Source organism: Sphaerulina musiva (genome assembly GCF_000320565.1).
Source record: "Sphaerulina musiva SO2202 unplaced genomic scaffold SEPMUscaffold_3, whole genome shotgun sequence".
NCBI classification, from domain to species: Eukaryota; Fungi; Ascomycota; class Dothideomycetes; order Mycosphaerellales; family Mycosphaerellaceae; genus Sphaerulina; species Sphaerulina musiva.
The window spans coordinates 147,853-160,868 of NW_016017385.1; the positions used below are offsets into that span (position 1 = coordinate 147,853).

At 51.4% G+C, this 13,016-nt stretch overlaps 5 protein-coding genes across 5 annotated transcripts; 4 read left to right on the top strand and 1 right to left on the bottom strand.

Moving 5' to 3' along the window:
• Positions 1-369: 369 nt before the first annotated feature.
• On the top strand, positions 370-664 carry SEPMUDRAFT_7757 (winged helix DNA-binding domain-containing protein; the record flags this gene model as incomplete). Its single annotated transcript, XM_016910165.1, has 2 exons — positions 370-528; positions 605-664. Coding segments are annotated over 2 exons (219 nt in total), but the record flags the coding sequence as incomplete, so codon positions are not given.
• Positions 665-2,800: 2,136 nt separating this feature from the next.
• On the top strand, positions 2,801-4,304 carry SEPMUDRAFT_147858 (acyl-CoA dehydrogenase). Its single transcript, XM_016904557.1, has 2 exons — positions 2,801-3,763; positions 3,835-4,304. Exons 1-2 carry the CDS (start codon positions 2,827-2,829, stop codon positions 4,254-4,256), a joined length of 1,359 nt encoding a protein of 452 aa, XP_016762111.1. The 5' UTR covers positions 2,801-2,826; the 3' UTR covers positions 4,257-4,304.
• A 438-nt stretch (positions 4,305-4,742) lies between these two features.
• SEPMUDRAFT_124302 (uncharacterized protein) lies at positions 4,743-5,722 on the bottom strand (the record flags this gene model as incomplete). The annotated part of the gene is made up of 2 exons (XM_016901905.1): positions 5,056-5,722; positions 4,743-4,941 (listed from the first exon to the last, which is right to left on the bottom strand). Coding segments are annotated over exons 1-2 (337 nt in total), but the record flags the coding sequence as incomplete, so codon positions are not given.
• A 228-nt stretch (positions 5,723-5,950) lies between these two features.
• SEPMUDRAFT_61928 (alcohol oxidase) lies at positions 5,951-7,977 on the top strand (the record flags this gene model as incomplete). Its single annotated transcript, XM_016909580.1, has 2 exons — positions 5,951-6,110; positions 6,233-7,977. 2 exons carry the CDS (start codon positions 5,951-5,953, stop codon positions 7,975-7,977), a joined length of 1,905 nt encoding a protein of 634 aa, XP_016762113.1.
• A 2,746-nt stretch (positions 7,978-10,723) lies between these two features.
• Positions 10,724-11,937, top strand: SEPMUDRAFT_41052 (polysaccharide lyase family 3 protein; the record flags this gene model as incomplete). The annotated part of the gene is made up of 3 exons (XM_016908809.1): positions 10,724-11,045; positions 11,268-11,523; positions 11,772-11,937. Coding segments are annotated over 3 exons (744 nt in total), but the record flags the coding sequence as incomplete, so codon positions are not given.
• Between the last annotated feature and the right edge of the window lie 1,079 nt (positions 11,938-13,016).

Genomic DNA, 13,016 nt, shown 5'->3' on the forward strand with positions numbered 1-13,016 from the left:
CATCTCTCATTCGGGCCATGGTCGACGAGATCCGACCCACTCACTTTCGGGTACCAGCAGACCGCCCTTCAACCCGCTCCACAGTGGATGTCCGACACACGATTTGACCAGCCCATGACATTCCATAGCGGTGACGGACTCGGTATCCATATGCCGCCGACTTCGAATCCTATAGTAGTGCCCACTATCGATCGCTTTGATGGGGGCGCCTTCGTCGACCATCATGCCTCGCCGATCGATGCGCGCGATGACTATGGAAGGCAAAATTTCTCCAATGGCTGGCAACACCTGGAGCAGACTGTGCCCACTCCCGAAAACATTTTTAGTGACGAAGCCGAAGAAGACGTTGCGGACTCCGCGGATCCTTGCTACGCGCAGCTGCTTCACAAGTGCCTCAAAGAGGCGCCGCAACACACACTATCACTTCGCGAGTTGTATGATTGGGTATCTCAGCACAGTCAAAAGGCCAAAGATCCGAACAACAGAGGATGGCAGAATAGTGTTCGGCACAACCTGTCCATGAACGCTGTAAGAGCAATTCCAGTCCCTTCTGCTCCTTTTCGTGTTATTGTGGCTAACGTGTGCTTCTTCTCTGTCTCTGCAGGCTTTTCAACGCGTCACAGATCGAACCAGCGCCAGCAAGAAAGGCAGTCTCTGGCGCTTGACCGAAGAAGCTTTACGAGACGGTGTCATATCCACAACCCGCTACCGTAAAGACCCCAAACGCAAGCCCGAGCGCCGCGCAGTCCCAGCATTGAACCGTCAAGCTTCTGGCGCCAAAGGAGGTCGAGCTACTCGAGATGCCAGTCGTATGCGCCAGCAGCAGCAACAACAACAACAAAACTATCGAGGACCTGTCAGCACAAACGTCCCAACGTCATCAACTCGCTACATGCGCCGCTCAGACCGCTACCACCCAAATTTCCCTTCTCCACGACAACAGCAGCAGCAGCAAGGACAGAACGGTTACGCTACGAGTAGTCCTTACTCAACACCTCAATCGCCAGCAACACATCCAGGCTTCGTGCCTTCCTACGCCACCAACTGCCAATTCCCTCTCGTCACGCCCACTAGTCTTCCCTCTTCACCCTACTTCTCCATCTACCAAGCAGAGGATGACAATGATAACAATAACTCTCCGAACCTCTTCCAGCAACAACAGCGACCCCCACCACCACTCCTACACCGACAAGACTACTCCATGCACGGTCATGGTTACCAGCATCCTCACCTCCAAGGCTACCATCAAGCCACCCCGGAAGATTTCCTCTCCCCTCCTCTTCCTCCTCCTCCTCCCTCTGCTCCCTCTGCTCCCCCCGCCTCTTTCGTCCTTTGCGACAGAGTCAACAAACCAGGAGGAGAAGGAGGCGGAGTTGGAGCAGCAGGTGAAATATCCAGTTTTGAATTTCTCCCGCTGGAGAATTCTCATCTGCGCCACCATCACCATCATCAGCATCCTCATCAGCAGGGAATGGGAGGTGGAGTGGGAAGTGGAGGGGTGGGGGGATTGTTGTTCGGTGATCAGGATCCGGAACTTCTTCTCTTCCTTCGCCAGGGACAGGGAGAGGGTCCGGGTCCGGGACAGGGACAGGGACGCTATGAGATGGCGCAGACTCCTACGCCGAGTTTGATGACGGAGGCGAGTTTTGGGACGGATGGATGAGGGTGAGAAGGGGGGGCGGAGGGGGTGGGGACGGAGACGGGGACGGGAGTGGGAGTGATAGGAAGAAAAAGAAGAAGAAGATGATGATGATGATGATGATGATGATGATGACGAAGAAGAAGTTGAAAAAGAAGACGACAATGTCGACGATGAAGATGTCCACCACGCTCCGAGTTTCCTTGTCCGGTCTTGGAGGCTCTTGGTGTTGATATCTGGGATAAGAGCGGTTGATTAGATAGCATGCAGCAGCAGCAATGAACAGCTCACTCGACCGCGGTGAAATAACTATGCATTCCAGGAACTGGATGGGATTGGATTGTGATATCAACTGCAAACGGAGAACCAGCCACAGAATGGTGTCTGTACAATACAGTATGAGTGGACTGACTGATGTACAGTATGGAAATGCATGACTAAGCCATAGCAGAGAAAATGGAAGTCCGCTAAGATTACTCGATCCTAGAACAGCAGAATGAGCTTCATTCTCAGTGCTCATGCGTCTTCATTCCATTGCACTACAGCCGGCGGAGTTGCTGGCGGGATGAACGGTCCTTTTGAATTCTCAAATCGCGACTCTGGCGCCAAGAGCACGTTAGAATTAGGCATACGGCATGTTTCGGGATCTGATTTTACTGTGAACGTGCGGCTCACGTACGGTAGGGGAGAGACACGGGGACGGTACTGTGGTACCGCGGAATTTTGTGCCTGGCCTGGCTTTCTCTTTCTACTTTGGTGACTTGCACTGACTGGTACAGTAAAATAACACAAAAAAGGGGGGAGGGTGCAAGGGAAAGGAGAGAGAAAGGAGAGAGCAAGGAGAGATGCCCACGGGGAGGGTCAGATGGAGGTTGGGGGATTTGTGGAGGGAGCAGACGAGGGTCCAGATTTGAGTAATATTGACTCGGACAATTACCACTAATTGACTAATGACTCGGAAGATGAAAGCTAAACACAATCACATGTGAGCGATCCTCGGCTATGCACATGGTACCACGTCGGCAATGGCGTCTAGATGCGGCTCTACGATTTGCATATGAACCTCCAATAATATCTTATTACTGTCATGATCGATATACACTCTCCCACGTCCACGCCCACGCCACCGCTCTTCGCCTCCGCCCTCTCCACGTACATGCACATACATCCTCCCTAACTACAATACCATGGCCTCACTTGCAAAGACTCTCCGCCCTCTGGCTCGAGCCACGCCACAATGCACCGCCCGCGCCTCTCTCCACCGCTGTACTACTACATCTTTCACAGCGACACGGTCATCACGACCAGCTCCAGCCGCCTCGCGCTGCCTCTCGACCACTCCCTCTCGCCGCAATGACCACGATAGCATTGACCTCGACTCGCTCCCACCCACGCCCATCTTCCACCTGTCTGAGACGGAACTGGCCATGCAAGAGTCCGTACAAAAATTCGCCAACGACATGATCCTCCCCAAAGTCCGCGAGATGGACGAAGCCGAGAAGATGGATCCCCAAATTGTTGAGCAACTTTTTGAGCAGGGCCTCATGGGCATCGAGATTCCCGAGAAATACGGCGGCGCGGGAATGAACTTCACGTCCGCCATTGTCGGGATCGAAGAGTTGGCCCGAGTGGATCCTTCTGTCAGTGTAATGTGTGATGTACACAACACGCTCGTCAATACTGCCATCCTGAAATGGGGGAGTGAAGAGAGCAAGAAGAAGTGGCTGCCGCGACTGGCGACGGAGACGGTGGGGAGTTTCTGCTTGAGTGAACCCGCGAGTGGGAGTGATGCGTTTGCGATGAAGACGAAGGCGGAAAAGACGTCGGACAGCTACATTATCAATGGATCGAAGATGTGGATTACGAATTCGATGGAAGCGGGCTTCTTCATTGTGTTTGCGAATCTGTTCCCTGAGAAGGGATACAAGGGCATCACGGCGTTCTTGGTGGACAAGGAGAATCCTGGATTGAAGATTGCGAAGAAGGAGAAGAAGTTGGGTATCAAGGCTTCGTCGACGTGCGTGATTGATTTTGATGATTGTACCGTTCCTCACGGCAATTTGTTGGGCAAGGAAGGTGATGGATACAAATATGCCATTGGCTTGCTGAATGAAGGGCGTATTGGTGAGTCCCCCCAGTCACATTCTTCTACACATGTCTGAAAAAGATGCACAATCGCTAACAGCAACTCCCAGGAATCGCTGCACAAATGACCGGCCTCGCCCTCGGCTCGTTCGAGAACGCGGCCAAATACGTGTGGAATGATCGCAAGCAATTTGGCACCCTCGTGGGCGAATTCCAGGGCATGCAACATCAACTCGCGCAGGCCTGGACGGAAATTACGGCTGCGCGAGCACTCGTCTACAACGCCGCCCGAAAGAAGGAGGCAGGGCAAGACTTTGTTATGGATGCTGCCATGGCCAAATTGTACGCTTCCAACGTGGCGGGCAAAGTGTCGGGACAAGCGATTGAATGGATGGGTGGCATGGGCTTTGTGAGGGAGGGACTGGCGGAAAAGTACTGGAGGGACAGTAAGATTGGGCAGATTTATGAGGGCACGAGTAATATCCAGTTGACTACGATTGCCAAGTTGCTGCAGAGACAGTATACATCGTAGTAGTGGTGGATAGCAAGTAAAACCAGATAAGAGAAAAAAGAGTCGGAGGATTTTTCCTATCTCTCGGTGCATTTGTGTCTTTTTTTTTTCTTTCTTTTTCTTTTCCTTTTCGGCGGAATAGCAAGCGTGAGCAAATAATGCATGCCAATTGACGCATAACAACTCACCCCATATTAATTCAACGTTTTATCTTTGCGCGCTAGAAGGAAAAGAAAAGAAAAGAAATAGAAGAGTACTAAGGTACAGGTATTCTGTTGTTTCGATGCTTGTACCTCTAGCTCCTAGGTACATGTTATGGGGACTGACATGCCTTGGCAGATGTAATTGCCAAGCATATCGCATTGCCCTGCCTGGTGTGGTTTGGTAATGGCTTATACCTGAAAATTGCACAATTCACTCTCTCTCACTCTCTCTCTATCTCCCTCCCCTCATGGCATACGAAGGAGGTATAGGTATTTCCAGGATGTCGTTTTTGGACCATGGCGATCGGGTCCCGTCTTCCCCTTTCCCCTTCCCCCCTTAAGTCTGCTACTAGACTTCCAGCGGGATTCTGGTCTCTTTTTTTTTCTTTTGAGAAATTGGCCGAATGGGCGGCGGCATTCAGAGTAGAGTGCCCCGATCCTTGCACTGGCTGGATTCGGGGAGTCTCGAACTGCTTTTGTGACGGATCCACTGGCATGGTAATGTACGTATGCGCGAGCTATACCACCAGCTGGGCGAATATGTCCAGATTTGGTTGGGAGACTTCTACGGCGGATGCTCTGGTTACCATATTATTCCCTGCTGACATGCACCATAGTCGATAGCTGAGCATGTTTGTCAACGGCAGTTCACCGTCGATGCCAGGCACACACCGGTATACAGCCGCAGGCAACAGGATGAGAGGATTACATACATACCAAGACAGCTTCGTCAGCTTACCTAGGGCTGAAGCAACTTGCTGCTCTGACTTCTCAACTCCGTATGCAGCTAGGACCGCCATCGGCCTGCTCGGATCTCTTGCGGTCTGACCTCATGATAAGATGAAATAGTGTGCACCGTCTGCCAACGTTGAGAACATAATACCGCCACGACAAGCCCGGAAAACTCTTGGCGCCATACCTCCAATACGCCCATCAGCACATATCTTGGGCCGCTTCAGCGCACGTTTCACCTCCTCAAGCTTTGCCCAGCGCCATCTTGGCTACCAGAACAAGCAATCCTCTATCGATACATCCGCCGCTCTCTCGTCATGCGAGAGACTACACCCTTCTGCCTTGTGTTCTAATGTGTTGCGCTTATGCATGCCTCTTGCACTGGTCTTGTCACCATGTGGATAGGTAGGTAGCTATGGATGGGCAGTGTAGTCGAATCAATTGAGTGGCGAAAGGAATCCGCGGCGAACTGGATAATCATACTGTGGGATGATTGGGCAGCCCAGTCTCACCGGACCAGGAAGAGTGAAGCCGATTTGATAAGATGATGATGATGATGATGATGAAAGTAAACAAATCAACATCATGAACAAAAAAAAATTATGCTGGGCGTCCTGCGGCAGAGACATGAGCTTGGGGCGGCTCAACTGAAGATTTAAGAAGCGCCATTCTGCACCGTAACTGTCCACGACCAGAGATCCGACTTGCATCATCAATAATCCCCTCAGCAAAAGATTGTCCACGACAACACCTGTGCTTGCGGTTGCAGTTGCGGTTGCGATGATTTATCCACGAACGTTGCTCGGGCTCACTCTCTCCAGCTCTGTAGCAGCTGCACTACCCGCCAACATTGCCAGAGTGACCAGAAATGGCTTCACTCATGGCATCACGAACGATACGGCAGCCATTGCGAATCAGACTTTCGATTATGTCATCGCTGGTATGTACCTCGACATTATATATATATATATGTATACCTGATATATATATCTTGATCGTCATCCAGAGATCAACTGGCAGAGAGGAATCATCCAAGAAAGGATCAGGCTGACTCCAGCACAGGCGGTGGTCTCACAGGTCTCACGGTGGCGAGCCGTCTCACCGAGGATCCAGCCGTATCCGTCCTGGTGATTGAGGTTGGTTATGATATGCACGAGGATCCGCGTGTCTCTGATGTCCGCACATACGGAGCAGCCTTCAACACAACAGAGCTCGACCACCAGATCCACTCGACGCCAATCCCATGGCAGAACAATGCCTCCCTCCTCCTCGTCGCTGGCAAGACTCTCGGTGGGAGTGGCTCCATCAACGGCGCTTCGTGGACCAAAGGAGCAGCTTCCCAGTATGATATCCTCCCGCTTCTGACGGGCGATGACAGTTGGGGCTGGGATGAGTTCAACCCGTACATGTTGAAAGCGGAGGGTTTCAACACGCCCGAGCTGGACAAGCAGGTCACGAAGGGTGCAGACTATGAGCCTACCGCCCATGGCTTCAATGGATCTGTGCAAGTCTCATTTGGTGCTGGCATGTATGGTGGCACGCAAGTACCGGCGCTCGAAGCATCCGAGAAGATTTGGCCTGGCTTGACTCGCAACCCTGATGCTGCCTCTGGACGGACTACTGGTGGAACCATCATTCCCAATATGGTGCACTCGGATGAGAACCAGAATCGCTCGAGCCCTTTCACGACGTACGCTCAACACCAGGTGGAGGAGAGGAACAACTTTGTCATTCTGACGGGACATCGTGTCACCGAAATTGTCTGGGAATCAACCTCTAGCGATAGCATTGGTGCGCCTCTTCGTGCTGCAGGTGTACACTTCCAGCATTCACCCACCTCCCCGGTGCAATACGTCCAAGCCGGACGAGAGGTTCTCCTCGCAGCCGGGAGCTTGCAAAGCCCTCAGATCCTCGAGCTCTCTGGTGTAGGCGACCCCGAAGTTCTGAGCGCAGCCGGCATCGATGTCCAACTCGAACTCTCTGGTGTAGGCAAGAATGTCCAAGAACAGACCAAAAACACCGTCCTCTATCAACCTCGCGCAGGCATCGACTTTGGCAACGGCACCGGTCCATCCTCCGCCATCGCCTTCCCTTCTGCCCACCAGCTCCTGGGCAACTCCTCGGCCCAATCCTGGTTCTTCGACGCCATCTCCACCGTCAACTCCTTCTCCACCCTCCTCACCGAACAATCCCTCGTCTCCTCTAACCTCTCCTCCACCGAACTCATCCTGCTCGCCCAAATCCAAAACCTCTTCACCACCACCGACTCCGCCGCCGCCGAAGCCTTCTTCACCGTCAACTCCGACTACACCCAAGTCGGCATCGACAACTGGAACCTCATCGTCCTCTCCCGCGGCACCGCACACATCCACTCTTCTGACCCATGGACCCACCCGGTCGTGAACCCCCACTACTTCCTCCACCCTCTCGACCTCGCCTTCCAAATCGCCATCAACAAGGCCTCTCGCGCCGTCTTCGAAACAGCGCCGCTGAGCGACTACGTCGAAAGTGAAATCACGCCGGGCTACGACGTTGTGCCTCGCGGCGCGGACGACTCCGTCTGGGAGGCGTGGATCAAGAGTTCGTTCACGAGTGTGTGGCATTATGTGGCGAGTTGCGCGATGATGAAGCGGGAATTGGGCGGTGTGGTGAGTTCGAGATTGCAGGTCTATGGTACGCAGAATGTGAGAGTGGTGGATGCGAGTGTGGTGCCGATTCAGTTGAGTGCGCATTTGAGTAGTTCGTTGTATGGAGTTGCCGAGAAGGCGGCGGATATGATTCGGGAGGATTGGGAGGAGGGGAAATAGGTGGGGGTGGGGATGGAGGTGAGGGGGAAGGGGGAATGGGGAATGGGAAAGGGGAAAAGGGGTGAGATGGGATGGATGAGAGATGAGAGAGTAGTGGATCACATTGTACAAAAGTCTACTATAGAGCATATCATAGCATAGCGAGAGAGAGAGAGAGAGAGAGAGACAGCGAGAGAGATCGAATTCCATCCTTTCCACGAACTCGTTTCCCCTCTTCTTCTTCTTCCCCGTCTCCCATCTCCCATCTCCCTTCTCACCCAAACCTCAAAAGTCAACTCAAACCTCAAATAGGTATAAATCTCCCTCGCCCCCAAAAACATACACAAACATTCCTCTTCCTCTTCCTCTCTTATACACAGGGGGTAGGTATATATCCTCGTATATACATGAGACAAAAAAACTCGAGCCCTTAGCGCTGATGATAGATCCGTATTTGCAATCAATATCAAACATAGGTATCTAAAGTTCTAAACCTAATGTAGGTGGCTTTCTTGCAGCTCGCTACGGAGGTTGGATGGAGAAATTGTTGTCTTTTGGTCGTCTTTCTGAGCATTTTATCTAGGTCGTTCTATGGATACAGGTGGTGTACGGTAAGGTACATAAATAGGTACCTAGACACTACCTAGCCTAGCTACGTTGGGTAGTTACATACTACCTACGTACAGGTATATGTTATGCCTCGGTATCTACTAGGTTGCTTTTGCGCTTTTTGTTTCTTTTTTTCTTTGATAATGATGATGATGATGATGATGATGATGATGATGATGATGATGATGATGATGATTATAATGATAGTATTTGATTGATTGATTGATTGATTGATTATTGCTACCTACCTCGCTTAGTGAGTACCTATCCTTTCTACCTTGTAGATATATATTCAACCAAAAAAAGAATAAAAAATAAAAATAAAAATAAAAGAAAGAAAAGAAAAATGTAACAATACAGGGCTCAATCCTCTAGCCCTAGCCCAATACAAGCCTTTTTCGTCTTTCTTTCTTCGATGTACCCCGGGAGAGAGATCTTGTGACTAGTGGATTCTATGGGCTACGTTTGGTAATACGAGAGGGGGGGCGCGCGCGCTTAAAGTAGGTACCTAAGGTATCTGTATGAATAGGCTGATTTGTGAGGTATATTGGTTTTTTGTTGTCTGTTGTTGAGTTTGGTAAGGTGGTTGGTTTGTTGGGATCGCATTGGGTATATGTGTGTATATATAAATTTTTCTGGTTAAAATAGTATAGAAAGTGAGTGAGTGAGTAAAGTGAGTGAATAGTCTTCACTCTTCAGGTACGTTCTGTTACACCCCCACTTCCCGGAGGTAGTATCCGCCCCCCTTGCCGGGAGGTGGAGGTAGTAGAGGTAGCAAGCTTATACGGTACGGAACGGGAAAAAACTACAACCGGTTACCGACCTGTTCGAGAGTGTTCTAGATGCAAACAAGGATCATCCCGAGCACCGGGTGAAATCCTTCCAACTTTCATACAACAAGCAACAACACTTCACTTCACTTCACTTCACTTCCCTCCCCTGATGCCTTTCGCTCGATATTTTATCAAATTCTGTTATCACTGTCTTTATCATTATCATTATCATCATCGTCGCCAGCAACCTTCTTTTCTTCCTGTCTTTCTCCACGGGACGACGTTTTTGGGTTTCATACGCTCCAGGGGTTTGGTTGGGGGTTGTGTCTAGGCTAATAGCAAAATGCCTTCTTCGATAGAAAACAAGAAAGGGCTTTCTACAGATTCGTCTCGACCTTGATCTTAATTGATCGACAAAAAATCCGAGGGCCTAGAGCGCTCTCTACATAACAAAAAGACAAGGTTGGTGCCCTCTTTTACCCCCCAGTTGTGGCTTGCCAACTTGCCCATGAATGTTATGGGCAAGTTGCGTATCCCCCTTGTTTTTTGGTGTCTACGGTGGTTACGAATGTATACGACTTCGTGCTACGATAGTACGATTCGTGGCGAGGTTCCCGGAAAGAAGGGTATGTAAACTGGAGAAATAAATGGCCCTGGGCCGTAGGCATGGTTGTCTGCAGGCAGAAAAGGAGAGTAAGAAAGTCGGTCCTGGCATTCGCAGAGTCCAGACGCTTGATCTTCACTAGGATTATCATGTTCTTCACCGATCTGGCTCGCAGAATTAAACTCAAGGTTATCGCATTCAGGCTTCAGCATCCGTCTATCTATCTATTCATCCATTCATACATCCATCCAATCATCCAAGCATCCATCTATCCATTTATCCATCTGCCGACGTGTTGGTACAGACAACAGTAGTGCCTACTCAAAGTATGTACAAAATCGTCTTTTTTTTTTGATCCAAAGCTGCTGATGTTGCTGATTGTGCTGCTGCTGCTGCTGATGTTGCCAACAAGCAGCTGAGTTCCTGGCGCAACATTGGCGTATACAGGAAGGGATTACGAGGACCACAGGGATAATAGTCTGCTTGTTGTTGTGTCCTATTACAAGCGAGTTCTACCAGTGTTACAGTTTACCATGCCCGAAACGTGCAGGTCCAGGATGTTGGGATTATAAGAGTGTACCTGCCACAAACCTTTTCGCAACCACACTTCACCTCACCTCTCTCCCTCTCTCGCCATCTCTCTTTCACTCTGCGTGCTGGACCACCAGAAATAAATTCGCGAAGAAGAAAAGAAGAAAAGAAGAACCAACAAACAAAAAAAAACAAACCAACAACAACAACAAAAAAATCAACATCAAGATCCTCTCTTTCTTCATTCAAAATGGCCCGTCTCCGGTCCCTTTTCAACGCCCTCGCAGTGGCACAATTCTGTTATGCCGAGGTCGCCATTCCCAAATCCGCGGGATACACAGCTCTCAGCGCCCCGAAAATGATCAAAGGGGCCAATGACTTCAAAATGTGGGAGTTTGACCGTGGAGTGAATTGCGATCCGTCCAAGGAATACGATGATTCGGCCTCAACGTTTATCCTGGAAGATGGTGCTTCCATCTCGAATGTCATCTTTGGAACGAAGCAAATCAGTGGCGTCTTTTGTTTGGGTTCTTGTACCTTGACGAATGTCTGGTTTCGAAGTGTTTGTGATGGTGAGTTGCTCTTCCTCTTCCTCTTCCTCTTCCTCTTCCTCTTCCTCTTCCTCTTCCTCTTCCTCTTCCTCTCATCATCATCATCATCATCATCACCACTTCCGCATTCACACCCACATCGTCATCATCATCATCATCATCGTCGTCATCGTCATCATCTCCAAGAGCCAAAGTCAAAAAGAACATCCGCTAATCACAAAACTACGAGTTGGGTATCAACAGAAGCCGTCCAAGTCTACGGAAAAGGCAACGCCCTCATCGTTGGCGGAGGAGCCAACAACGCACCCAACAAATTCGTCCAACACGATGGCTCAGGCACCGTCACCATTCGCGGAGGCGAATATTACGGCATCAGCCATCTCTACCGCAGCTGCGGGAATTGCCCCAACAACAAAGAGCACTCGCCACGACAGGTCATTATACAGAATAATAAAATTCACAATGTCAAGAATGATGTTGCTGGCATCAATCCGAATTTGTGAGTATTTCGCTTTTCCCCCCTTTTTTCCTTTCCCTCTCCCTTTCCCTTTCCCTTTCCCCCCCTGTCCCCTTTTCACCCTCCAAACTCATTTACAACCATACTCTCCCTTTCCCTCTCCCTTTGTCCTCTCCCTTTCCCCTCTTCCTTTCCCCCTTTCCTCTTCCTCTCCATCCCATCCCTCCCTCCGAATCCATCATCTCCCCATCTCTCCCCACAAACCCCCACCCGCTAACCCTTCAAAACAGCGGAGACACAGCCCAAATCGAAAACAACTGCGGGGAAAACATCGCCTCCATTTGCCAACCGTACACGGGCATGGAAGGCTCAAGCCATGGGCGATCGTTGAAGAGCACGAATAAAAATTCTTGCCATGGTGGTCAAGGAATGGCGACGAAATTCCCTGCGTGTAGTGGTGCTCCTGCGGGCGAGGAGAATGGGGCGACTACTAATGGTGGTACGACGACTGGGGGAACTGGTGAGACGAAGGAGGGCACTGGTACGCAGACTGGGGGCACTGGTGAGCAGAACGGCGGCACTGGTACCCAGAATGGCGGCACTGGTACGGAGAATGGCGGCACTGGCACGCAGAACGGCGGCACGGGTACGCAGAATGGCGGCACTGGTACCCAGAATGGCGGCACTGGTACGGAGAATGGCGGCACTGGTACGCAGAATGGCGGCACTGGTGAGCAGAACGGCGGCACGCAGAATGGCGGCACTGGAACGCAGAACGGCGGCACTGGTACCCAGAATGGCGGCACTGGTACGGAGAATGGCGGCACTGGTACGCAGAACGGCGGCACTGGTACGCAGAATGGGGGCACAGGTACGGAGAATGGCGGCACTGGCACCCAGAATGGCGGCACTGGCACGCAGAATGGTGGCACTGGTACGCAGAATGGCGGCACTGGTGAGCAGAACGGCGGCACGCAGAATGGCGGCACTGGAACGCAGAACGGCGGCACTGGTACCCAGAATGGCGGCACTGGTACGCAGAATGGCGGCACTGGTACGCAGAACGGCGGCACTGGTACGCAGAATGGGGGCACTGGTACGGAGAATGGCGGCACTGGCACCCAGAATGGCGGCACTGGCACGCAGAATGGTGGCACTGGTACGGAGAATGGCGGCACTGGTACGCAGAATGGCGGTACGCAGAACGGCGGCACTGGTGAGCAGAATGGCGGTACGCAGAACGGCGGCACTGGTACGCAGAATGGCGGTACGCAGAACGGCGGCACTGGTGAGCAAAATGGCGGTACGCAGAACGGCGGCACTGGTGAGCAGAATGGCGGTACGCAGAACGGCGGCACTGGTGAGCAAAATGGCGGTACGCAGAATGGCGGCACTGGTGAGCAGGTGCCTGGGAAGCCGAAGAGGCGGCATCATCGGCATGGTAAGAAGCACAGGGGAAATGTTGGAAATGGGATGACTGGTCAGATGATTCAGGCAAATGGTGTGACAACTGCGGCTGATGATGTTCCTAAAGT

Excerpts from the sequence above, each read along its gene's own strand:
- SEPMUDRAFT_147858 (XM_016904557.1), top strand. The coding sequence starts at position 2,827 with ATGGCCTCACTTGCAAAGACTCTCCGCCCTCTGGCTCGAGCCACGCCA. Across the intron at positions 3,764-3,834 it reads GCTGAATGAAGGGCGTATTG|GAATCGCTGCACAAATGACC; the intron begins GTGAGTCCCCCC and ends AGCAACTCCCAG.